At 44.2% G+C, this 26,261-nt stretch overlaps 1 protein-coding gene across 2 annotated transcripts; it reads right to left on the bottom strand.

The window, feature by feature from the left end:
- Positions 1-1,345: 1,345 nt before the first annotated feature.
- LOC117354460 (gastrula zinc finger protein XlCGF57.1-like) lies at positions 1,346-24,569 on the bottom strand. 2 transcript variants are annotated; one of them, XM_033932044.1, is made up of 3 exons: positions 24,141-24,569; positions 17,099-17,194; positions 1,346-3,326 (listed from the first exon to the last, which is right to left on the bottom strand). In XM_033932044.1, exons 2-3 carry the CDS (start codon positions 17,178-17,180, stop codon positions 1,888-1,890), a joined length of 1,521 nt encoding a protein of 506 aa, XP_033787935.1. In that variant the 5' UTR covers positions 17,181-17,194; positions 24,141-24,569; the 3' UTR covers positions 1,346-1,887. The 2 variants fall into 2 exon arrangements, with proteins under 2 accessions (XP_033787935.1, XP_033787934.1); XM_033932043.1 differs by lacking the exon at positions 24,141-24,569 and adding an exon at positions 23,868-23,984.
- Positions 24,570-26,261: the final 1,692 nt, after the last annotated feature.

Raw genomic sequence — 26,261 nt, 5'->3', positions numbered from 1 at the left:
ACTTTCACCCTTATAAGCTGCAATTGGTGCAGAAGTTACAACCTTCAGACAATGTAACATGACAAAATGACTAGGTGCTCCTCAAGTGGCTCCCAAGATCACCGACGTGTAACAGGAACCAAGACTTCTCAATATATGAAAGTCAAAAATGGATCTCCGCATTGGCATTGGCATCGGCACCAGCATGTCCTGTGCGTTGGTGCCGGTGCCCGAAAATCTGCTTCCTGTGCCGGGCCTTGAGCATGCGCGCATGCTCAAGGCCCGGCACAGGAAGCAGATTTTCGGGCACAGAACATGCTGATGCCGATGTGGAGGCTACACTGGAAGTAAGAAGAGGGTTCGGGTGGGTTGGGGGGATCTCAGGTGGCGGCGGGGGAGGGGGGGTGCCCGATGGCAGTGGGGGGGGTGCCAGATCGCTGGGGGGAGGGTGCCGGTTCTCGGGGGGGGGGGGGGGCGCTCGTACAGCGAGGCAAGCTCGGTTTACGAGGCACCAAATTTGCGAATGTTTTACTCGTCTTGCAAAACACTCGCAAACCGGTGCACTCATAAACCGAGGTACCACTGTATATATATATATATATACATAAGTACATACATACATTTGTTTACAGTATATAATGGAACAGATGTGATCCCAGAGTCTCTGGTACCGATGTATGCATGGGTTCCACTGCTGCTCCCAAAGACTGAGAATAAAGAAATCAAATCAACCATCCTGGAGCTTAACATAATGCCTCCGAGTAACCGTCTTTACGCAGCCCCTACTCTGCAATATCTGCCTGTTCTGTGTCTAGGTTACAAGATCTTGGGAAGCAGCGCACAGATCTTTCTGCCCCACTGCGTGCAAGTCAATGTCCAAATTTTTCTATCTGCTCTGGGCCGTCACTATGAAGCTCTCTCACACCCCTCTTCGTACCTACAGGCTACCTACAGGCTGCCTACCTCGCCTCTCCACAGATGCACAGGCTCTGCTACTGGTTAGTGCGAGGGGCTGTCTGCCTCTAGTATATTAGGCTCCACTCGAGGGTGAGGTTTAATAAGCAGAATCCAGGGCATCTGAACCTCCCCAGCTTCCCTTATTCATCCATTCTTTAAGACACCACCTATGGCCTATGCTGTGTAGACCAACTCTGTGATTAGCAGGTCGCTGGGTTTCCCACAGCTCAAGTAGCGTAAAGCTCCGCCAATCCTCATAAAACATAAGAATTGCTATACTGGGATAGACCCAAGGTCCATCAAGCCCAGTATCCTGTTTCAACAGTGGCCAACCCAGGTCCCAAGTACTTAGCTAGATCCCAAGTAGTAAAACAGATTTTATGTTGCTTATCCTAAGAATAAGAAAAGGATTCCCTAAGCCATCTCAATAATGGCCTATGGACTTAGCTTTTAGGAAATTATCCAAACTTTTTTTAAACCCTGCTAAGCTAACTGATTTCACCACATTCTCCAGCAACGAATTTACGCTCTTCCTCCATCCTATTTTGCTGCCTCTCAACATCATAGATGTGACCAGTCCCACCAGCATAAGTATTTCTGCTCAAATGCCCCACTGGGAATGTCTGAGACCCCCTCCAGAGGAACAGCAGGAGATTTTTCACAGATCCCCAGATTCTGGGGGGGCCCTTGTCAGTACTTCTTGACTCCAAGCACCAAGAACCTTGGGATGTCTCACTAAAGAGTTCAGGAATAAAGCAGGTGCTTTTGGCAGCTATTCTGATTTTTTTAGGCATCTGTTGGCCTTTCAGGTTCCTGCTAGAACTTTCCACAGTACTCACTCGCTGCAGTATTCCCATTGATCTCTGGTGCTGTGAGCAGCAGCATACATTTCAATACATGAGGCCATACAATGTGTTTGCATGCACATCTCCGAGAATTTAGTTGATAGCCTCAAACCCAGGTGCCTACAACCTTCAGGTGGATTTTTTGGTGAGTGTTGAGATGCTGTTTTAGAGCAAAGGTCTTCCCACATTCAGTACACACATATGGTTTCTCCTCCTTGTGGACTGTCTGATGAACCATGAGAGCAGACCACCAGGTAAAGCTTTTCCCACACCCATTACAAATAAACTGTCTTTCTCCACTGTGTGTGCGCTGATGCTCCATCAGTGTCTGCTGCTGAATGAAACTTTTACCACAGTCAGGACATATGTATGATCTCTCCCCTTTGTGCATTCTTTGGTGGAGAATAAGGATTTGCTTCTGACTGAAACTTTTGTCACACTCCCTGCATCCATACAGCCGACCTTCCAAACGGGACCTCTGGTTTAGCTTCCTGGTCAGTCGCTGTGAGTATCTTGTTCGAATAAACAACCGTTCCTTGAGATGGCCCCTCATGTGAATCTTCAGGCTCCTCCGACTCTTGAATTTCTTCACGCACTCAGGACACCCAAACGGTCGGCTCCGGCTATGGGTTTTCTGGTGCTTCTGCAGCTGCGGTTTCTGAATGAAGCTCTTGCCACACTCAGTACATGTAAAAGGTCTCTCCCCCGTGTGGATTGCTAGATGCCTGATAACATGGTATTTCTGGGTGAATCCTTTCCCACACTCGGTGCACGTATACGGTCTCTTCCCTGTGTGGGTTCTGAGATGTCTCTTGAGATTGGACTTCTGGGTGAAGCTCTTCCCACATTCTGTGCAAGGGTAGGGCCTGGTCCCTGTATGGATTCTCTGGTGCATGAGCAAATTGGGCTTCTGTTTGAAAGTCTTTCCACACTGAGTACAAACATATGGCCTTGTTGTATCAAGGACCATAATATGGGTTTTCTGGTGTCTTTTGAGGTTGGATGTTTGTGTGAAGGTCTTCCCACATTCCAGGCAGGCATATGGCCTGGTGCCCGTATGGGTCCTTTGGTGTTTTAAGAGATTGGAAGTCTGGGTAAACTCCTTCCCACATTCTGTACACATATATGGTTTCTTTCCTGTGTGGGTCCTCTGGTGCCTTCTGAGATTAGATGGCTGACTGAACCTCCTCCCACATTCTGTACATAAATACGGCCTTTCGCCAGTGTGGATCCTCATGTGTGCCACAAGGCTGGACTTCTGGATGCAGATTTTCCCACACTCTGTGCATATGAAGGGACTCTGAGTCAGGGACATGCTAATGACATTGCTGGAGCCTCCCTTAACAGTGGCTGTGGTTTCCTTCTGGCTATGGTTGGAGCTGGGCTCCTGCCACGGTGACCCAGGAAGGCTGTTCCAGCCACGGTCCCGGCTGGTGTCACAGAAGGCATCATCATCCAAGGTTTCCGGGTACCTCTGGGGCAAATCCTCTGGGTAACTGCAGGAGTTTGGCTTTTCCTCCTTGATTTTGATGATAAATCCATCACCTGCAGGAGAAGGAAGAGAGGGCAGAGGTTAGTATTACAGAAGTGACTCAGGCAGTCTTTCAATTCATCAGAGTGCAGCTCAGAATAAAGCATGGGTGAACGTGGCACTGCTCTGTCCCTGGAACTAATCAGAGGGACACGGAGTTTCTAACATCTGAAAAACTGGTGCCACAATTCCTAACATTAAGCAGTTAAAGATGGCCCAGCCATTAGGCATCTACTTAGGTAAGCAGCCTCTCCTCTCCTCTTCCACCTACCCCCACCCTGGGGCATGATGTCACCATTTCCCTCTATTTCCTGTCCCCAGTCTACTTTATACTGGACCCAGGTTGCCACAATAAACACTCAGAACTGGGAAGGGATCGCTAAATGTGGGCAGTGCCAATGCACAGCTATGTCTCGCCCTTCACTCCGACAGGAGCGAGTGGGACCCAGCTACACCTGAGCATAGGCCTATGTCTACAGGTCCCCCACAAGAACTGAGGTCCTGATACATTAAAGTCAGTCTTACTGGCAAGGAAGCTCAGCCTCCGATGCTCAAAAGAGTTCTCGGGGGCTTTTACTGATCACAGTAGCAGCCACCGATAACTCTATGAAAATGCATTACAAAGAACTCATTAGTATTTAAATGAGCTCTCCTTGTGATGCACAAAAGGGTAAGCCCCCCCTTTTACAGGGCAAACTTTTCCAGCAGAAGCTGTTGTGGGACATCCACACACATGCACAACCGCTTCACCCATTTTAGAACTTGTGAAGAGCAAAAGTCCCAAGCTGCTTCTCCCTTGCCCGCGATCAGCTGAGTCGGCTGGGGAGAAAAGAAGAGCCACGATCAACTGAGCTGGTGGCTCCATGCCGGTCCAGCTGATCGCGGCTCTTCTCTTCTCCCCTACTGGCTCAGCTGAACGCGGGTAGGGGAGAAGAGAAGAATTTGCAGTAGGCAAGAGACAGGGGGAAGAGTTGTGCTTACTGATTTGCACTTCTGAGCAGGCGCCAGACGCAGTTCCTCCCACTTTTACCAGGGCTACTCCACCCAAATAGCATGCATATGATTTGCATGCTATTGTACTCAGCATTGCCTGATTAAAAAAATTGCTTCCAACCCGGTTGCCAGAGCTTTGAGTACCTGGCTCTGAGTATTTGCAATGATGGCCCAAGTTAAGGAAGAAGTAGAGTAACGGTGGCAAGAAAGAGAGAGAGACAGTGAACATGGGATGGAGGGGTAGAGAAAGGGGATGCTGGCCACTTGGGGAGACAGTAAGGAGGAGATGGGGGACAGGAAAGAATAGGGAGAAGAGGAGATATTGGACTATGGAGGGTTAGGAAAGAAGAGAAACTGACTGGGGGGAGAGGAAGGGGAGATACTAGACTATTTTCTTGTCAGGCTGTTCAGACGTGGAACAGTCTTCCATTGAAATAAGAATCTTAGATTCAGATATTATTTTTCATAAAGTTTTAAAGGCCTACTTTTTTGAAAAATGTTAACTCTTGATTTTAACTTTTTGTGTAATTTTTTTTCTAAATATATGTGCTCCCCTTAATGTAGGGTTCCTCTTGTAATCTGCTTTGAATCTGAATTGAAAAGCAGTGGAATATAAGAGCCTGCCCCAGGAGGAGGACAAGCGCGTGTCAAATCTATGGCCCCGACTCTGAGCAGTGTACAGCAGGGGAACAATTTATTTAGGGACTACTTCAAGGTTCCCATTCCATTGGAGTTTTGAGTCAGTCCAGGCTTTACTACAACATTATAGGCTTTGAGAGAGAAAAAGACCCTTAGGAGACCCTCAACTGGTGGTTAGTCCTTAAGAATATCTATAAACAAAAGGTCAAACAAGTACAGGTCCTGCCGACAGGGGCAGAATTCTCAAACATTTGTCACAACCCCCAAACCTTCCATGTATCTCAAATCTGGATGACAGCAATGAGGGATGCACAGCCCCTCCTGCTTGAAGGCCCGCCACTCCAAAATGGTGGGCCTTCCCTTCCTGGTGCATTCTGGAATGCACAGGGAGGGGCCAAAGGCTCTGATTGGCTCAGATGCCTCCCTAATTTCTGATAACATTTCAGCATATGTCTGTTCATCCTGGTCAGGCGGATGGTAGTACAATACTCCCCCCCCCCAAATTCGCAGGGGTTCCGTTCTAGAACACCGACGAATTTTGAAAAACTGCGAATGTGGTTTTGCATCTGTCAAAAGTCAGGAGAGGGCAGCTGGTGCGCAGAAAATCATTTGTGGTATGCTCCAACCGCCTCTTCCTGTTACTAAAGTCAGGCTACACCAATCAGGAGCTGCTTTGACACACAGCTCCTGATTGGTGTAACCTGACTTTAGTACAGGAAGAGGCGGTCTGAGCGAATTACTGAGTCCGCGATTCACAAACTGTGAATTCGTGGGGGAACACTGTACACTCTTATCACTATCCTTTTCCCCTTTATATGGAATTTCTACCCACAGGGATATCAAGGTATGCTTCTGCTCCTGTAAAATTTTCAGTCCATTCAATTCAAGGCCCTCCTTTACATAAAATGCTATGCCTCCACCAATTCAATCCATCCTATTACTGCGATATAGTTTGTACCCTGATATGATAGTGTCCCATTGGTTATCTTCCTTCCATCAGGTCTCAGAGATAATAATAATAATAATAATAATTTTATTCTTATATACTGCCAAAACCGTAGTAGTTCAAGGCAGTTTACAACAAAGAAGAGCTGGACAAACAGCGAATACAGGTACAATGTAAGATCATCAAAAAATATAGGAGAGCATGATACAGAGGTGAGGCATAAGAGAATTTGGGGAACAATTCGGTTAGGGTTGGAGAGGAAAGGCTTGAGAGAACTTGGTTACAAATCGGTTAAACAAGTTTGCTTTTACAAGTTTTCTGAAACCTTGGTAGGATGAGGAATGCGTGATAATGTTACCTAGCCAATCGTTCAGTTGACCTGCTTGGAAGGCAAGTGTTCTGTTCAGGTATCTTTTGTAACGGCAGGCCTTTAGTGTTGGGTGGTTAAATAGGTGTAGTCTGTGTGTGGGTCTGGATGGGCGTTCTAAGTTGAAGTGGGGAACCAAGTATATGGGGACCGAGCCTAGAATGGATTTGAAACAGAGGCAGGCAAATTTGTATACCACTCTTGCTTTGAGGGGCAGCTAGTGGAGCTTTTGGAAGTAGGGAGTTAGGTGTTCCCATTTTTTTTTAACCCAAAAATCAATCGGATTGCCGAGTTTTGGATGATTCGGAGTCTTTGGGTGATTTTTTTGAAAACCTCCAGATAAATGATGTTACAGTAGTCGAGTGAGCTTAGAATGGAGGACTGCGCCAGTAAGCGGAATGAGATAGTATCGAAGTACTTTCTGATGGTTCTCAATTTCCACAATGTAGAGAAGCCTCTTCTAACCAGCGAGTCTGTGTGAGCTTCAAGGGTAAGGTAGCGGTCCAGGGTAACTCCCAGAATTTTTATGGAATCCATAATCGGAAAGACTTGACCATTCAAGGAAATTGATGAATCTTTGATTTTGTCGTTCGGACTCGCCAGGAAGAACTTGGTTTTTTTTCAGAATTGAGTTTTAATTTGAATTTGGCCATCCATAGTTCGATTTGCTTTAAGATGGATGCCAGGTGATTCTTCGTCTCGGGTGTTAGGTTTGTTAGGGGAAAGATAATGGTGATGTCGTCAGCGTAGATGTAAAGTTTGATTTTCAAACTTTGCAATAGGTTCCCCAGTGCGGCCAGGTAAATGTTGAACAGTGTGGGGGATAGGGGTGAGCCCTGTGGGACTCCACACGAGTTTACCCAGTTGAAGGAATGAGTGTTGTCGCAGTAAACTTGGTAAGAACGTTTACTCAGAAAACCCTGGAACCATTTTAACACGTTACCAGAGAGACCGATTGACTTCAAACAGTCCATAAGAATAGCATGATCAACTAAGTCGAAGGCACTTCTTAGGTCAAATTGCAGGACCAGTGCACTTGTGCCCTGGCTAAATAAGCTGTGGAGGGAATCTAGGGTTCACAGACAAAATCGCTAAAGACAACGGCGCGCAGACAACTGCGCGCCGAAGAAAAGCACTATTTTAAAGGGTTCCGACAGAGAGTGTTGGTGGGGAACCCCCCTACTTTACTTAACAGGCATCGCGCTGGCATTGGGGGGGGGGGGGTTTGGGGGGTTGTAACCCCCCTCATTATACTTGAAACTGAACTTTTTGCCTGTTTTTTAGGGAAAAAGTTCAGTTTTAAGTATAATGAGGGGGGTTACAACCCCTCAAACCCCCCACAATGCCAGCGCGATGCCTGTTAAGTAAAGTGGGGGGGGGGGGTTTCCCACCCCCACCCCCCGTTGGAGCCCTTTGAAATAGTGCTTTTCTTCGGCGCGCCGTCAACCTTGCGCTCAGTTGTCTGCGCGATTTAGTCCCGTCACCGAATCTAGCAGTGAGGCAATAACAGTTTCAGTGCTGTGCCGGGAACGAAAACCTGACGGGTTGTCATTTAGTTACTGAATTTGTCCAGGAAGGTTACTAAATCCTGGTTTACCAGGCCTTCCATCAATTTTACAAAGAAGGGAATGCTTGCGATGGGTCTGTAATCAGAAAAAATGCTAGGCTTCTAGAAACCCTTAAGGACTCTGTGACCAATACTGTCCGTACTTAATATCTAACAAAAATTGGTCCACAGTCAACGTTTATTCAAAACAGGAAAAAAGATTCTCCTGAGGCGCCATTTTTTGATTTTACTTTGCGAGGCGGTGGCTTTATTTGAGACCGCTCCAGAACAAGAGGTTGATGGTTTTGATTGTTTGCCCATCGCCTACCCGACAGCCTTATTGCAGGCTTGCCGTTTGATTCAGATTACCAAGGATCTTCGCTCCTGACGAAGGTGTACGAAACGGAGCTCTGTTGAGTGGAGATTTCTTGCGAGTGGAGATTGATTTCAGAAACTCTCGCTTTTCTACATTGAGTGACTGGAAGCTAAGTATTTATCATTTTTTCAAACCGGGGACATATGTACATTCAAGTGATGACCTATTGAATTTATGTTCTCTTTGAATTTTTCATATGAACTGCGGGACTTTGAAACATATTGATTTGGATTGGTTCAGCGCTTTTCACTCAGACTTAATGGATTGACTGTCAGTCATTTTTTATCTTATTGCTTGAATCTTTAGTCCCTTCTTTCAAGTATGTGACTTTGAATATTTGGACTTCTTGTCACCTTTTTCATTTTTCCTTTTTCTTTTGTCTTCTTGGTGGGCGCGTTCACTTTTTTTCATTTTTTAAGTTGTGAACATTTTAATTTTTTCATTAGCACTTTTTTCAGTTATTTATATCAATCTACATTTTATTTCAGCTATAGCATTTTTTGCCACAGATACCTTATTTAACTCACCCTTAGGAGGTTATATGCCATATCTCGGGGATTTAAGATTGTAAGGGACAGCTTGGTGATTTATCTTTTCATTTCTGTGGATTTGTTTTTCGGTCACGGACAAACATGATGTATGAGGCAGCAATTTTTATCCAGATATTATCTGGATGATGCTAGTCATCGCAAAGTTACTGCCTGAGCCTTATACTGGGCACCTTTCACATGGCTCATACTGATGTCCATCAAACAAATAAAAAATAAAAAATAAATAAAAACAAAAATACATACAAATCCACGACAAACTTGACAGCATTATCTTGTTTAAGGGTTGGGGATCATAGTTACATTTATATAACCATTTTCTAGATTATTTATCTATTAGTAATCTGTCCTTTTCAATCTTTTTTCCTGTTTTGAATAAACGTTGACTGTGGACCAATTTTTGTTAGATATTCTGTAATCAGAAGACAGTTTAATAGATTCTTTGGGATTTTTTTTTTACTTTCGGAGTGATCAGGATCTGGCCTAGGGCCTCTGGAAAAGTACCTGACCGTAGAAGGGAAGAAAGCCAAGTGTGTAGCCTATTATATCTCTGTTTTCATTTAGTACAATATATTATAACTCGCTCATCTTGTTTTCTTAGGCTTCTGGCGTTTGCATGCAGACATTTCAAACATTGTTTGTCATATCTATTTACAATTTCCCCAGCAGCTGACATGGATAATTTGCAATCTTTAAAATCAGCGTGCCCTGCATTTAAGGAAAGCTGAGTCTTCATGACATTTCTTGCCCACCTGTACAAATATACATTTTTCCTTACATGAAAGCAGATACAAATAGCTGCGTTTTCAATAGTTTTTTTTTTAAATTTCAACCTGTCAGCACATAGGTGTAATTGCCCCATCAATGCGTTCCACATTTTAATACCTGCCAAACAAAAAGCAGATACACTTAAGTCTCAGCATACAACACTTTAGTTGATGCGTCAAGTAACAAAGTATTTTCTGAATGCAGTGCTCTTACCGGGACAGTATAACATCAGCAATTGCTTAAAGTATAAACATAGAAACATGATGGCAGATAAAGGCCAAATGGCCCATCTAGTCTGCCCATTGGACGGTAAAGCGTTTGATGAACAATTGAGATTACTTTATATTGGACTCTCTGTGCTACTGGTAACCAGTGCAACTTCCAAAGAACTGGGGTTATGTGCTTATTTCTTGCAATGCCCATAAACCATTGGGGCTAACTGAAACGCACTGCTCATTGTGCATTACAGTAGTCCAGTCTGGAGATAACCATTTTCTGAAATACTGTTCTAAAATCAAAAGGTATCAGCATCGGCTTTAAACAATGTATAGTATATGTAAGTAGCCAAAACAGGCCTGAATAGTTTTATCGATCTGACACTCCATCATTAAGCCAGAGTCCAGTTTTACCCCTAATACTGTCATTTCCTATTACAGCATTAATCAAATTCATTCTAATTCACAACTAATTCTGCTTTAGCAATGATATTTATCTGCAAACCATGGGCAGCAAAATGGCACCACAATATGCTAACCTCTTCATGGCAGAACTGGAAGAGAAATGTCTTAATACATATCGGACAAAACCCCAGATATACGTACTACTGGTACATTGACGATATTTTTATGAAGAGACTCTCAAACGCTTTTACAATTCTTTCAATATATACCATCCTACAATCAAATTAAAAATAGACTCCTCAGAGGAGGTCAACTTTCTAGAAGCCACCAAGCTACGGGATGCCACTGTATCTGCTCTGACCCAAAAGACAGAGATAAACACCTCAAAACGCTGACTGAATCTTTTAAACAAAAAGGATACAACTCCAAAATCATCTCTAAGAATCTTGCCTCCTACCTCGAAATACCCAAAGAAAACCTATTGAAGTATAAAGGCAAGAAGACCACAGAAAGAATCCTCCTGATAATGACATGCAACCCAGAGCTGGAAAAACTGAGGAAAATCATAAAAGATCTACAGCCACTGCTCCAGGGGGACGAATTACTGAAAAAATATTCCCGGTCCCACCCATTCTGTCCTTCCAACAGTCACCCAACCTGAAACAAAAACTGGTGAAGAATACACTCCCTACACATGAGGAAGAGAATGACACATTTCCCCGAAACAAAACTAATTTTGTAAGTCTCCCTCCAACTTAGGAATCAAGGAAACTCTTATATCTTGGCATCCCAAGTCCTCTAAATTTTCTTCACACTTCTACCTCTAACCCTCTGTTGTAGTTCCTTCCTATTTCTCCTACTGTAAACCGTGTCGAGCTCTACGAACGTGGAGATGAAGCGGTATACAAACCTAAGGATTAGATTAGATTAGATTAGTTGCAAAATATGCCAACATATATCACAAGACCCCACAGTCATCCACACGGGAAAAACATTCAACATAAGGGGATCCTTCACATGCTCATCTCCAAATGCAGTTTATATCATTCAATGCAAAAGGTATAGAGAAGGATGCTATATTGGAGAAACAAGCCGGGTCTAAAATCTAGGATTAATTTACACAGATTTCACGTTCAAAATCGCAATGTCATCCAGGATATCACTGCATCAATGATTTTATGGTGAGATTATTAAAAGGAAATTTTAAGACAATCCAGGAGCACAAGACCATTGAGATCAAAATGATAAAACATTTTGAAACCTACCAGACAGGACTTAACAAAGACATTGGCTTTCTCTGGCATTACAAAGCATAATTTTTACTGCTCCGACACCTTAATATTACCCTTCCTTAGCTCTCTGTCTCCCATCCTCCCCTTCTTCCTGAAAGATTGTGATTTGAAAACTTTTTCATGTTTTACTCTTATATACTGATAGCTGTCTTCATTTGCTTATCTCTGATCTGAAGGATTACCTTTGAAAGCTAATCTAACCATGCTATAATTAGCCCAATAAAAAAAAGGTATCACTTGGATTCTTTTTATTTTGTTTTAGTTTTTATTTCTACGTGTTATCTTTTTGACCAGTAAATCTACACCCAACACATTCACAACCTCTGGCCATATCTCTTCACCCTGTTCCACAAGCATTACTTCAGTCTTTCCCATGTTCAAATTCAAATCATAGGCATTCATCCAATCCACAACTTTCAACGTGCAGGATTCTAATTTATTTTTCAGATCTTTCCCTGATCTATCAACTGAAAAAAGAAAAGTCTGCATATTGTCTGTAATGGATGTTCAATGACTCAAAAAGCATTCCTCACTGGCGCCAAATAACATTGAACAATAATGCCGACAATGCTGATCCTTGGGGACTCCTCTTCCTACAGAGCTTCTGTGGACACTTCAACCCCATTTGATACATGACAAGTCCTATCGAACAAATAAGATGCAAATCACTGCAAGACTTGACCACTCATCCCAAGGTTTTCCAATTTTATCAACAACAATTGAAAGGTTCACCAAGTCAAATGGCCCAGATACATCTAACAAAATTATGCAATATGTTTCTTTTTGATCTACACAGTATTGAATCATAGAATGTGAAGCCTTATTCAAAAACAGAACCCAAAAAGTTTCACTGATCTTCACAATGAACTCTACGCTTTCAACATGAAAAAAACAATAAGCCAATCAAGACCAACTCCCACTTTCATGCATTTTTAAGACATTAAAAGGCGAAAACTTTTACAAGGCCCTGTACCTCCAGACAGATTTCTACATCAGCCCCCTTATCCACATATTGGAGAAATTTACCTATATAACAAAACTTAGCTCTTAAAAAGGAAAAATAAGAGGGATACCCCCCAAAAAAAATATTTTGGCATACTCATTTTAAACTCTATTAAGACTGAACTTTCTCATAACCTTTAAGGAAATCTTCTAATTGTACAGAATCTCAAAAACATAAATATTTATCTTAATAGGTGATAAGACCCAGGGCTATTTCAGGTCATATATAGAAATAAAACACCCCCCCCCCCAAGGAAGTAAGGTAATACCTTTTAATTGGACTAGCTCAGTGCTTTTTATGATGAGCTTTTAAAGGTAATCCTTCTTCAGATCAAAAATAAGCAAATGTTGACAATATCAGTTCATATATAAGGAAAACATGAAAGCATTTTCAGTGATAGTTTCGCAGGAAGAGGGGGATGGGGTAAGTAGGAGAGAGGTGACAAAGCAGTTTAAATTTCTTTGTAGTATGAAAGGAAGCCTAGATCTTTATTGAATTCTGTCTGATAGGCGTCAAAATATGAGAAGCAAAACAAGAAAAGAGTAGAGAAGGACCAATTCTTCAAACTTTCAAAGAATAAAAGAACAAGAGGGCATTCGGAAAAGTTGAAAGGGGACAGATTCAAAACAAATGCCAGGAAATTCTTGTTTACCTAACGTGTAGTGGACACCTGGAATGCGCTTGCAGAAGACGTAATAGGGCAGAGTACGGTACTGGGGTTTAAGAAAGGATTGGACAACTTCCTGTTGAAAAGGGGATAGAGGGGTATAGATAGAGGATTACTGAACAGGTCCTGGACCTGTTGGGCCGCCGCGTGCACGGATTGCTGGGCACGATGGACCTCGGGTCTGACCCAGCAGAGGCATTGCTTATGTTCTTAATGTTCCACAGAGAAAGGAGCAATCCAAAAAGAAACAAACTGGAGTTAACCCAATGTTCTTGACTTTCCTTTATTTCTTCAAAATATCTTCAAACAATGATAGGAATATGTCCACATCAAACGTATTAGAGACTAACGGACCCGGCGCGGGCCGTGTTTCGGCTAACAAGCCTTTCTCAAGGGTCCAGTCATTAATAATATGTTGGCATGGTGGAGTTGATTTCACAAATGCGAAGATCCAATGTGAAGAACAAGACAAGAGCTGAATGCTAATGCACAGTTTGACTGCTGTGTAAGGCTTGAAGGTGTCAAAATATTTCATCATTTTAATTCCAAAGGTCTTATGTTCTTGGATTGTCTTAAAATTTCCTTTTAGTATCCTATATAATAAAACGCTAGCCGTGCATGCGCACTCAGACCTGCGTGATCTGTGATCCCTGTTCCTTGATCTGTAGGTCCGTGGCCAGAGTGCGTATGCGGCGGCTAGACAAAGCGGGAGAAACACACTCGAGCGCTGTGGCCGACTCAGGATCGTGGGAGGATGCGCCGCAGCAAAGTGCTGCACAGGTACTGGAGGGGGAGAGACATATGGCTTCTGCACATACCGGTACAAACCTCCCTCCAGCGTTAGCAGCCGCAGCACGTTAAACAGGCTGCTTCGCGACTTTCTCCTGCAGTTGAGTCCCTCTGCCGCGTCACTAATGATGTCATCAATGACGCGACAGAGAGACTCAACGGCAGAAGAAAGCCGCGAACCAGCCTGTTTAGCGTGCTGCAACTGCCAACGCTGGAGGGAGGTTTGTTATTAAAGTCATCTCGCCGGGAGGGTCGCAGTCAGCGGGGGTTGGGCTGGGAGGGGAGAGAAGCGTCTGCCTTGGGTGCTTCATGCAGCAGCAGCGTTTACAATTCACTGCTGTTGCAGCTTCAGGCCTTCCTCTCTGGCCGGTCCTGCCTACTTCCTGTTTTCATGAACACAGGACCCACTAGAGAGGAATACCTGAAGCCAGCAACAGCAATGAATTGTGAATGCTGCTGTTGCCCGATGAAGTAGTTGAAGGAGGAAAGTGAGCAGAGGGGGAGAGAATGGCTTGGAGGGAAGGAGGAATGTATGCCAGACCAAGGGAAAAGGAAGGAGGAGATGCCATATGGAACAGAGAGAGAGAGGGCGGACACTGGATGGAAAGAGAAGAGAGGGCAGTGAATGGAAGGGGCAACATAGAGGGTGAACAGTATTCTAGCACCCGTTAATGTAACGGGCTTAATGATTAGTTATCACCATAAAATCATTGGTGCAGTGGTCAGCTTTTCCAAAGTCTTGTTCGACAGAGGTGACATCCCGGCTGGTATCACAAACTTTAATACGATATCGGTGTAAGTTGATCCTGGGCTTTAGCATCTGATCTGTTTCACCAATGTAACATCCTTCTTTTCACTTTTTGCACTGAATGATATACACCGCATAAGCTGAACATGTGAAGGATCCCCCTTATGTTGACAGAATATTTAAGAAAAAAATGGTGCACCCGGGGCCATCACCCTAGGTTTCAGGCTCTAAAAAGCCATACGCCCTAGTTGGGTGGCCATGGATACATCCAGAAACATATCAATCTTCCCACCACCAACTATAACTTCCTTCTTTCCACAGTAAGTTTTCATACCTAATTATTATTTACTTTCATTTACAAATGTGACCAACTGGTCATTATAAGCTTGAGAATCTTCTAAGAAAAAGCTGTCAAGTTGACATCAGAAGTTACCAGGTCTACACTTTGCTGGGCATCAGGAAGTTTTCGCATAGACAGTAAATAATAACAATATTTTAGAGGTCTTAATGTGGTAGCAATAAACAGGAGGAGCTAAACGCTTCCGCATTATTATTTTTTGCAAGTCCCTTGCGCTCATGGAAAACTCAGCATGGGAACTACAAAAAAACCCAACAAACCACCTTTCAATATACAGCTGCGATAAATCTGTGCTTTAGCATGTGGGAAAGGTTTTCCTTTTGACGCGTTCAACTACACGTTACTCTTTACAGAGTTTCTTCTTGGATTTGACGTGGAACTTTAATATAATACTTTCCAGTGGTGGACTCCTGATGCAGGCACCCTAGCTGAAACACGACCCGTGTCGAGTCCATGTTCCACATTATATATGTTTGTGTTTAGAGTCCATGCAAATTTTATGATTGGTTGAAAGCCAAGCGCACTTTCTACAATTCCAGAAAAGGAGAGCAAAGTGTGCTTGGCCTTCAACCAATCATAAAATTTGCATGGACTCTAAACACAAACATATATAATGTGGAACATGGACTCGACACGGGCCGTGTTTCAGCTAGGGTGCCTGCATCAGGAGTCCACCACTGGAAAGTATTATATTAAAGTACTTTCTACAAGTACCATGGGACTTTCTACAAGTCCCATGTTAACAACATGCTGAGCCCATATGGCTGAGTAAGAAGGTCCTTAGGTTCGTAAACCACGTGGGTGTTTCTTTCTTTCTGATTTAAGCTTCAGTAATGTCATGGCTAAAGTTGTGGATTCTATTATTGTACTTTCTGGTCTACATTCTACATTTATTCTCTGCTTTTATTTTTTAATTCTGTGTCCTTCTTCATTCACAATTTTTAATTTATATGGTTTTAATTATTTATATTATACACGTCTCCCTCCGTATTCGCTGTGATAGAAGATTAACCGACCCATGAATACAGAAAAACCGTGAATAACTTTTTCATATGTTATTCGCTGTTTTCTATTAAAACCCATTGTGAATATGGTGAAACCGTGAATGACATGATGGGAGACCTGGCCTGTTCCTGAAGGAGAGGCAAAAACACGGTGAAGAAAGTGCTGGGAATCGGCGATATTCTCTGTAAACGCTTGGAATCAGTGATTTCTCTAAGCAAGATGATGTCATTTGGGGAGGAGGAGCCAGCAAGCTAAAAACCGTGAATAATTGAAACCGCGAATGCTGAAACTGCGAATATGGAGGGAGAAGTATGTATGCTATTTGCCAATTTGTTTTAGTACATATTTTTCCGTAATGTGTAATTGTTCGAATGCTATCTAATTTTAATGATAATATTTTGTTTCAGTTCATAATTGTCCCCTGAGGAAAGCGATAGCATCGCCGAAACTCAGATCCTAGTCGGGACTTTGGAACTTTGACTTTTGGTATTTTGCTTTTTTTAAGCTTTTGATACAAACTGCTAATAAAGGAATCCTGACCACTCGCTTGGATTTGACATCTCCAGTGCCTCTTGTCGGATTTGCTTTGCTTTGAGGCTTGGTACCTTCTTTCCCCTTCCCTATAAATAAACTAAAATGAATAAACAAAGCTGGATATAAGGGTTTACTTGACTCTTTTGTGCTCTCACCGATGCCCTGAGTGCCAGTTGAAACTTCCAACCTTAAGATCCCACAGAGGCTGCATCGTCGCCTTAAACTCTTCCCTGTGGGGTCCTTTTATTAAGGTGCACTGACCGATTTAGAGAGTGCCAAAGAAGTTCATTATATCCCATGGGCATCTTATCGGTTAGTGCACCTTAATAAAAGGATCCCTGTGTTTTAGCCCACATTCTGTGCATATTGACTACTTAGCCTACACCCGGCAGTGAAAGATTTCCTTTATACATAGGAAATAGTTTATGGTTCAGTATGAGCCGTTCCAACTTTTCTTTTGCCTTATGATTTTTCGCCTGTAAAAAAATCTAGCCCCAGGCTTCTTACTTGCTCATGTGAGACTACGGAAGCTGGAATGGCTCAAAAAGTGGAAGACCTAAAACATTCCCTTTATAAGCCACACTTACGTATGGTGGTAGTGGTGGCATACATGTCTCCATCCTTAGGGTCCTCTCCCACAGCACCATGTGGCTCTTCTGCTTTCTCCATGCCCACAGGATGATCTAGGCAGTGCACAAAGAGGAACAAAAGAAAGTGTAACACACTGAGCTACATTCTGAGCATTTTAAGAAAGAAAAGGGTGAAGCCCCTATTTGTGTTCTTAGCAGAGTTCTATAACAGGGCCAACAGGGGGTGGTAGCACAAAGCCACTGATAGACATTTAGCCTAGAGAATGACAACTCAATTTCCCTGTCCCGTCTCCACAAATCTTGTCGCTGTCCCATCCTGTAAGCTCTGCCTTAACCGCACAAGCCTCAAACACTTATGATTTTAAAGTGTTTGAGGCTTGTGCAGATGAGGACGGAGCTTGCAGGAATGGGGCAGGGACAGAAAAAGAACTCACAGGGATGGGAGAATGAGTTCCCAAGGGGACGGGGAAAAATTTGTCCCCATGTCATTCTCTAATTTGGACCCTATATCGGAAAAACAATGATAGTTTTCCATTAAAGTCTCTGCAACCTTTTCTAAGGTGTCCAGAAGTCTCTTTTTCTCTCCAAATTTTAAAGTGCATTTGTTCAGCATTTTATTAATGTGCATTCGGGTTGATTATTTGATTTGTTCGGAATTCTATCACACCCTGTTCACTTGCTGAGCCCCATTCTGTGAGGCGGTACAGAACCTCTTGTCCATTTACTGAGGGCAGACCTATGAGGCTCAGTCCCTTGAGGAAGCTGACCGAGATCAAACAGATGTGATAGGGAGGAATCTTATAACTCCCAAAACGACAGGGATGCTGCCGACCTGGGAAAAGACCATGAGCAACGAGGCATGCAGCAAAATGCAAACAACTATCCAAGCACACAAAATTAAATGATGTATGCCGACAGAAAACTGGACTGGAACACCAGCTATGGCCTGCACTTTACTACTATTACTATGAATTATTTCTATAACACTACCAGACGCACGCAGCACTGCACAGAGTCACAAAGAAGACGGTCCCTGCTCAAAGAGCTTACAATCTAAACAGACAAACAGGATGTCATGGATACAGTTAAGGGGAACGGTTAATCTGCTGGTTGGGTTGGAGGGCAGAGGGGAGTACAGGACAAGGAAGCCATTGTGACATCACTGATGAGGTTGGCTCTTATTGGTGGAATGAGGCATTATGACATCAGAGGAGTAGGGTTAAGGATTGAAGGCTAAATCAAAAAGGTGGGTTTTCAGTCTGCTTTTAAACTAGGGAAGGGGCTTGACAGACAAACTCGGGTAATTCATTCCAGGCAGAGGGGGCAGCTAGATGAAAGGAGCGAAGTCTGAGCAGGGAAATGAAACAGAAAGCAAGTACTTTATCACTGTTAGTTTATAATAAGTCAGATGTGGAAACCCCCTCTTACTGCTTCCTGCTAAGACTCCGTCCTTTGGAGACATCCTGGCTGCCGGAAACCCAACTGCGGTCAGTGGGGAGTTTCTGCAGATTTGTTTTACAGAGATCTTGTATGATTTACTGTGTTGATATCCTGATGTGAGACTCTTTGGACTGTAAAAAGTCATTTAAAAGCTTTGATCCCATTCTCTTGCCTTGAGAGTGGCCCTCTGTATTTATCCTATGCCTTTTCAACTCCATCACTGCTTTTGTCCCCAGAAGCTCCACCGGGAGGATATTCCAGGCATCCACCACCCTTTCCATGAAAAAGTATTTCCTAATGTTTTTAAGTTTACCTTCTTGGGGCATCATGCCATGTCCTCTAGTTTTAAAGCTTCCCCGTCTTTGGATAGTCTTTGGGGCGTAGTCAGAAGTCCTTTTGGAGAGTCCCCCAAAATAGACTGGAGTTCAAATATTCTTTCCCCCTATCTCTCCCCGCCCCCAATCTGTGGCCACTCAACACAAATAAATTATTGCCTTTGCTGGTGGGGATACAAAGTCCTGCCAGCCAAAGACATCTCCCGCCTGCGTTGCGGCTGCAGCAGAACTTACCCCTTCCTTTACAAAGCCGCGTTAAGTGTTTTTAGCGCTGGCTGCGGCGGTAAGAACTCCCATGCTCACATAATTTCTATGAGCAATGGAGTTCTTACTGCTGTGGCCGGCGCCAAAAATGCTAGCAGGCTTTGTAAAGGAGGGCCAATGAGCTCAGGTGTGCTAGGGGAATTTTTTAAAAAATGTTTTATTTATGAATTTTTAAATACAAAACACAACAGTACAACCAGGCAAAATACAACAGATAATAAAAAGTCATCCACGTGGTTCCCTCACGGAGACTTAAACGTACAGAGCAATACCAAAATAGAAAACAAATACCCCCCCTTCCCAAGCATTCCAGTGTCAAAAGTTCAATATAGCGCTTCTAGCTCTATGGCACAAACCCTCCTTAAATCTTCTCCACTGACCATGCAGATTGTGTGAAATTGCAGGCGGACCTTAGGAAATTGGAAGACTGGGTGTCCAAGTGGCAGCTGAAATTTAATGTGGGCAAAAGCAAAGTGATGCACATTGGGAAGAATGATCTGAATCACAGTGACCGGATGCTACAGTCCACCTTGGGGATTAGCGCCCAAGAAAAGGATCTGGATATCATCATAGACAATACGATGAATCCTTCCGCCCAATGTGCGGCGGCAGCCAAAAAAGCAAACAGGATGCTAGGAATTATTTAAAAAAGGGACGGTTAACAAGACTAAGAATGCTAAAATGTCCCTGTATCGCTCCATGGTGCAACCTCAGCTGGAATATTGCATTCAATTCTGGGCTCCTTATCTCAAGAAAGATATAGTGGCGCTAGAAAGTTCAAAGAAGAGCGACCAAGTTGGTAAAGAGAATGGAATGCTCTCTCTCGTATGAGGAAAGACTAAAATGGTTAGGGCTTTTCAGCTTGGAAAAGAGACGGCTGAGGGGAAATATGTTTGAAATCTACAAAATCCTAAGTGGAGTAGAATGGGTACAAGTGGATCGAGTTTTCACTCCGTCAAAAATTACAAAGGAGGAAATATTTTTTCACTCAGAGAATAGTTAAGCCAGTGGATGTGGTAAGAGCGGATAGCGTAGCTGGTTTTATGAAAGGTTTGGACAAGTTCCTGGAGGAAAAATCCATAGTCTGCTATTGATAAAGACATGGGGAAGCCACTGTTTGCCCTGTATTGGTAGCATGGAATGTTGCTACATCTTGGGTTTTGGCCAGGTACTAGTGACCCGGATTGGCCACCGTGAGAACGGGCTACTGGGCTTGATCCATTGGTCTGACCTAATAAGGCTATTCTTATGTTCTTAAATATTCAAATTTTAACAAAGTAAACAATTCATTCCGCCACATAGTAATAGTGGGCACCTCGCTTGTCTCAACAATATGAAAATACATTTCCTGGCCAACAAAGAGGCTGTTTGCAATAACAAATCTCCCCCTTCCCCCCCCCCCGGATAATCCTAAAGAAGTGACCTGAGAAAAGAGCAAAACATCCGCCCTCAAAGGAATCCTTTTATGCAGAAACGGTCTGTAGACGGAGTCCAAGAAAAGATAAAAATGTTTGTAGTCTCTCACAGGACCAAAACATATGGAGCAACCCAGGTGCAGAGTGGCAATCCCCAAAACATAAGCCCGATAGGGCGAAACATAGAGGCGTAAGAGAAATTTATAATGCTGTTCTTGTAAGGTAGAGAGGACAGTGCACCTTTGCTAGATATCTATTACACTACAGATGCAGAGGTCAAAGATTAAGAAAGGTGTTACACATCAATGTAAAGATCTGTTAGGAATGACTGCTTCAGATTTTCTGCTCAAAATATTTGGGCTGTCCATCTACATAGGCAAGAAAGTGAAATGTTTGAAAAAAGTTATAGATACACACGGATTCCAAGCATTGGAAAAAAAAACACAGGAACTTGGATGAGATTCAATTTACCAGAATCTGTGACCTGAGATTAAATATCTGACATAGGAGAAGCAAGCAGAAAAGGCTGTAGTGTAACATCAACTGCAATTATTCGCTGTTTCAGGTAAAGGCCTAGATTCACCAAGGACACCGACCACTTTGCGACCCAATTTACTAACCTCGTGGCCGATCATCCTACGATCCGATCCGCGCGTACAAAGTAGGCAGGCAGCGATTCACTAAACAAACTCTGGAACACCGACTGGGCTGGCCGATCAACAAAGAAGCGATTGGTCCTTTCCGACTGCCCTCTCCTGCCGCCCTGCTCACAACACCCACTCTCTGCCCCGATTCTCCGCTCTCTGCCCTGACTTCCCTTCCCTGCAGTGCAAGTCCGTGGTTTTAACCCGCGGGTTTAAAGCGAGTTGAAACCACGAGCTCGCAAAGTAAAACCTGCCCCTGTTCGCCTGTCATTCGGCGGACTTCCCAGAAGATCTCTCGCGACATGTGTCAGTGTCTGTGCAAACTGGAGTGGTAAGGTGCTGAGAGACTTGAATCGGTGAGACAGCTGTGAGAGGGCTCCCTGCGGGCAGGCGAATGAGCAGATTTCAACAAGAGTTAAAAAAGTAAAAAAAAGGTTGCTGCTTTGTAAGCATGGCATCTACAGAAGGTCTGCGCAAGCGTCGGGATCGCTATTCAGCGATCCGTGCAGTTGGGAGGCGTGCCTCTGATCGGCCTGCTTTGCAAGCAGGCGCGTTCGGAATCAGTCGCTCGGCCTCGGATCGCCCACGGATCGGATCCATGGGCTTCGTGAATGTAGCCCCTAATGATCTCATTATGAAATCATTTTGCTCTGATTGTTTTTATATAAAATAGTAACAAACTTAAACATTAGTCACTTGTTCAGTCTCTTTATAGCTACTTAACCCGGCTGTGCGGGTGGACCCTCCTCCTTGGCTTCTCGTAGCAGCACATGGGAGACAAGGCATCCTAATCAAACCAGGATTAAAAACTTTCCATTAAGAAAGGCATACAGGCCAACCAAAACAAAAAAACACATGCTATACTTCAATAATCTGATTCCTCTACAGCAGTGTTCAATTGCCGGTCCGTGGACCGGTGCCAGTCTGCAGAAATTTTCTGCCGGTCCGCAGCCAGAACGTGCCTCGGGCCTGAGGAGATCAGTGCACAAAGCTGCGGGCGGTGGCGGCTCCTATGCGCGACCTGCGCCTGAACCAGCAGCCTTTTCTCCGACATTGCAACGTCAGAGGAAAAGCTTCCGGATGACACGCGGGGCGCGCGAGGAGCCACTGCACCTGGCTTTGTGCACTGATCTCCTCAGGCCCAAGGCACGTTCTGGCCACGGACCGGCAGTGAGGAAGAGGGAGCCGGCCGCCGACAGCATAAAATGTCCAGGTGGGAGCGTTGATATGTTTCTTGCAGACGTTGTTTGTAAACAAGAGAGGGCAGGACACCCAGCCTCACCCAACTGCCGCGATGAAGGGATGGCACATGGAGGGAGGGAGACAACAAAGGTAGGGGGAATGATTTTATTTTCAATTTAGTGATTGAATTGTGTCAATTTGAGAATTTTCATCTGCTGTCTATATTTTGCACTGATCAGGAAGAAATGCATGTTTCTTTTTCTCTGGGGTTGTACTGCATGCAGAGTCTTGAATCTTAGTGTTTCGTTTGAATATATTAGTAATTTTAGTTTGTGGTCCTGTATTTGGTAGGAATGAACGTTGAGAAGCAAACAGTGTGCTTTGTGTAGTTTAAATTTATGGTTAACCATTAAGTGTTGTTAATAAGATTATATTGTGTGTACATATGAAAAATGAATGGAAAAAATAGTGTTACAATTAGTACTATTATGGATCGGGGTCTAGCCCATGACTTAGCCCAGTGCTCTTCAACCGCCGGTCCACAGACCGGTGCTGGTCCACAAAATAATTCTTTTATTTCCAAATGTCCATAGGTGTTAAAAGGATGAAGAACACTGTTCTCCAGTATGTGCTTCAACTATCCCATCAGATAAGACTAGGTCCAACACCCTGGAGCTAGCTGATAGCTTAGCTACTAAAATCCAGAACTGGCATCATGACAGCCTCACTCACCTTCTGCAAAACGTATAAACAGCAACACCGAACCCAGCAAGGAGCATTAGTAGGAAAGGGGAAAACCACGGATCTAAAACCGCACGTCCTTAAAAATCTGAGGTCTGTGCCACTTGTAGTTTGTGGCTCTGACAGACCTCTATGACAATTTAGCTCTTACGGATCCTATGCTTTTCCCTCCCTATGTTGAGACTAGCGGCAACACTTTTGCCCTCAGATTTTTAAGGATGTGCAGTTCAGATCCGTGAGGTCCACGAGGTCAGATGCACTGCAGACCTTTGCACACATTTTTTAATCTCCCCCCCCCCCAACCCAGCTATTTGCCATCCAGTGTCATATCGCGGGGGCCCTCGGAATCTGCGCGGAGGGAGAGATCTGGAGGAAGGGACGATCAGGCTAATTAGCAAAAGCCACGGTGCACCTCCTCCCTCCTTAGCCATTAGGGAAGGCTGAGCTGCAGGGAAAGCGGTGGAATAAGCTAAAAGGACGTGCGGTTTTAGATCCGCGAGGTCCGTAAGGTCCGCGTTTTACCCCTTCCCACATTAGTACGGAGTTTTAGCATTTCATTATTCTACCTTTCCTAGGAGTAGTTAAAAAAAAAAAAAGATACCAACTGTATAGACTGCGCCAAATAGAACAAGCGCTGATCAGATCTACTTTTTCTCTTTCTGTCTTTAGAAAATATCTGGAGGCTTTTCTCTTTCAAAAAAAAAATGGTCACATAGGACATTTTATTTGAAGAAACTATTACAACCTCTCATTGTGTAAACCGAGTGGAGCCTCTGTTGACTGGAGGATGATCCGTATATAAGCCGAAAGATTGGATTGGATCCCGACTGAGATGCTGGGGGGCGGTTGCATTAGTCCTAGTGCATGGGGGGGGGGGGGGGGAAGGAGCCTGTGAGCTCCCAGGGCTGGGGCTATCAGGTACTTTGGCATGCACCAGCCCCAAATTCCGCCTTCCCAACGAAGCCAGCGTGCATGAGCAGAGCAGCGGGGAATCGCGAAGCCGCACTGCATGCCCTACCTGTCGGGCTTCCGCAGCGGCGCTCTCCGTAGTCTTTTTCTCCTGCAACCGTTTCCCCTCCTCCACGAACGGCGACCAAAGTTGTTGGGGGAGCTGGGCTCGGCGCCCGGTTGCGGGTTTGAACGGGCAAGTCTGCAGAGAGAGACTAGGCCTCCCTCTGCATCCTGGTACCTGTAGTCAGTCGCGTGTTGGCTTCCGACGGCCACGGAGCCCAAAGGGACCTCGAGTCCCAGCATGCAACGGGCGAGGCCCTTCTGGATTTTTGATTGGCAATTGCCGACTAGCCACGGAGCTATCAAAACTGTGCTTGCGGGTGAATTTTTGCCGTCGCAGGTTGTTGGGGGTGGGGTGGGGACGGTATTCATGAGGCAGCAAGAGCGTTTCAAGCCTCGTTCTGGTATTTCAATAGCCCCTCTCTCTCTCTCAGTTTTTCTCCAAAGTGCAAGGTTGGGCTTCATGTGAAAATGCATCTATAAGGGTGGAAGGAAAAGGGGGCAATGGCGGATTAAGTGATTTGTCCAGGGTAGAGAATGACACGGGACAAAATTTTCCCGTCCCAGTCCTGCAAGCTCCGCCCTCATCTGCACAAGGCTCAAACACTTTAAAATCAGGGAAGGGGTAAAACGTGGATCTGACGGATCCTTCAAAATCTGAGGTCCGTGTCCCTGCCAGTTTCTGTCTCTTACAGACCTCTATGACAGTGATTCCCAACCCTGTCCTGGAGGAACACCAGTCCAATCGGGTTTTCAGGCTAGCCGTAATGAATATGCATGAGAGAGATTTGCATATGATGGAAGTGATAGGCATGCAGATTTGCTTCATGCATATTCATTAGGGCTAGCCTGAAAACCCAATTGGCCTGGTGTTCCTCCAGGACAGGGTTGGGAATCACTGCTCTATGACATTTTAGCTCTGACGGGAGGGAAAAGTATTAGGATCCGTCAGCGCTAAAATCTCATCGAGGTCTGTCAGAGCCAGAGACTAGTGTGGAGTGGCAGAGCAGAAGCTGACTCCAACTTTTCCGCAAACATCGGAAGACCTGGCTATTCTCAAAAATCTGATACCTATTCCATCTCTGGCACTCTAAGCCCTCTAAAAACCCTTCATACTTGGACCTCTAACCTTTCATTGTTAGTTCCTGTCTATCCCATCTCCTGTAAACCGTGCACAGCTCTACGAATGTGGAGATGATGCGGTATACAAACCTAAGGTTTAGTTTAAGTCTGCCAGATCTTATTATTACCGTTTTGCGCTCTGCTTATCCTTTAAGCCCAACTTCGTTAGAAAAACATACAGGGACTCATATGTAAATACTAGTCAGTAAAATGAATGTAATAGTAGGTGAGAGACTGACTATAATAGTACTATATACCAGTGGGGAGAGAGCAAATGACTCCTAAAAACGCTCAGAAAAGTGAAACTCTGAAGGGGAGGTGGATACCTTCCCTTGGGACAAGAGTTTGCCGTCCAGTCATTGCATTTTACTTTGTAGAACTTCACTTTCTGACCACTGGTAAAATTGTAATCTGCTTAAATGATTTGTTAAATCGACAAAAATTGTTCAAAAATGTTATACAAAAAGACTCTTGCTCATTGGAAACCATACACTTATCTGTGCAAGCTTTTTAAGGTTTGTGGTTGTAAAGGCTCTTGGGGGTCTCAACGCGGCCCCGTTTCGAATATTCTGCTTCAGGAGACCCGATACTACACACTGTGAAACCTCTGTTGTAACCACATTTCTTTCCAAGAGATGATCTAAAATTACAAATAAATGTATCCACCTCCCCTTCAGAGTTTCACTTTTCTGAGTGTTTTTAGGAGTCATTTGCTCTCTCCCCACTGGTATATAGTACTATTATAGTCAGTCTCTCACCTACTATCCTTTAAGCCCGACATAGAATTTGGCTCTGACAGACTTCTATGACATTTTAGCGCTGACAGATCCTAGTACTTTTCCCTTCCTATGCTGAGATGGATCCGTCAGCGCTAAAATCTCATAGAGGTCTGTAAGAGACAGAAACTACTAGTGGCAGGACGCGGACCTCAGATTTTTAAGGACGTGCGGTTTTAGATCCGTCAGGTCCGTGTTTTACCCTTTCCCTTAAAATCATAAGTGTTTGA

Source organism: Geotrypetes seraphini, chromosome 2 (genome assembly GCF_902459505.1).
Source record: "Geotrypetes seraphini chromosome 2, aGeoSer1.1, whole genome shotgun sequence".
NCBI classification, from domain to species: Eukaryota; Metazoa; Chordata; class Amphibia; order Gymnophiona; family Dermophiidae; genus Geotrypetes; species Geotrypetes seraphini.
Note: the sequence above shows the minus strand (reverse complement) of the source record. Positions and strands in the feature narration are given on the sequence as shown.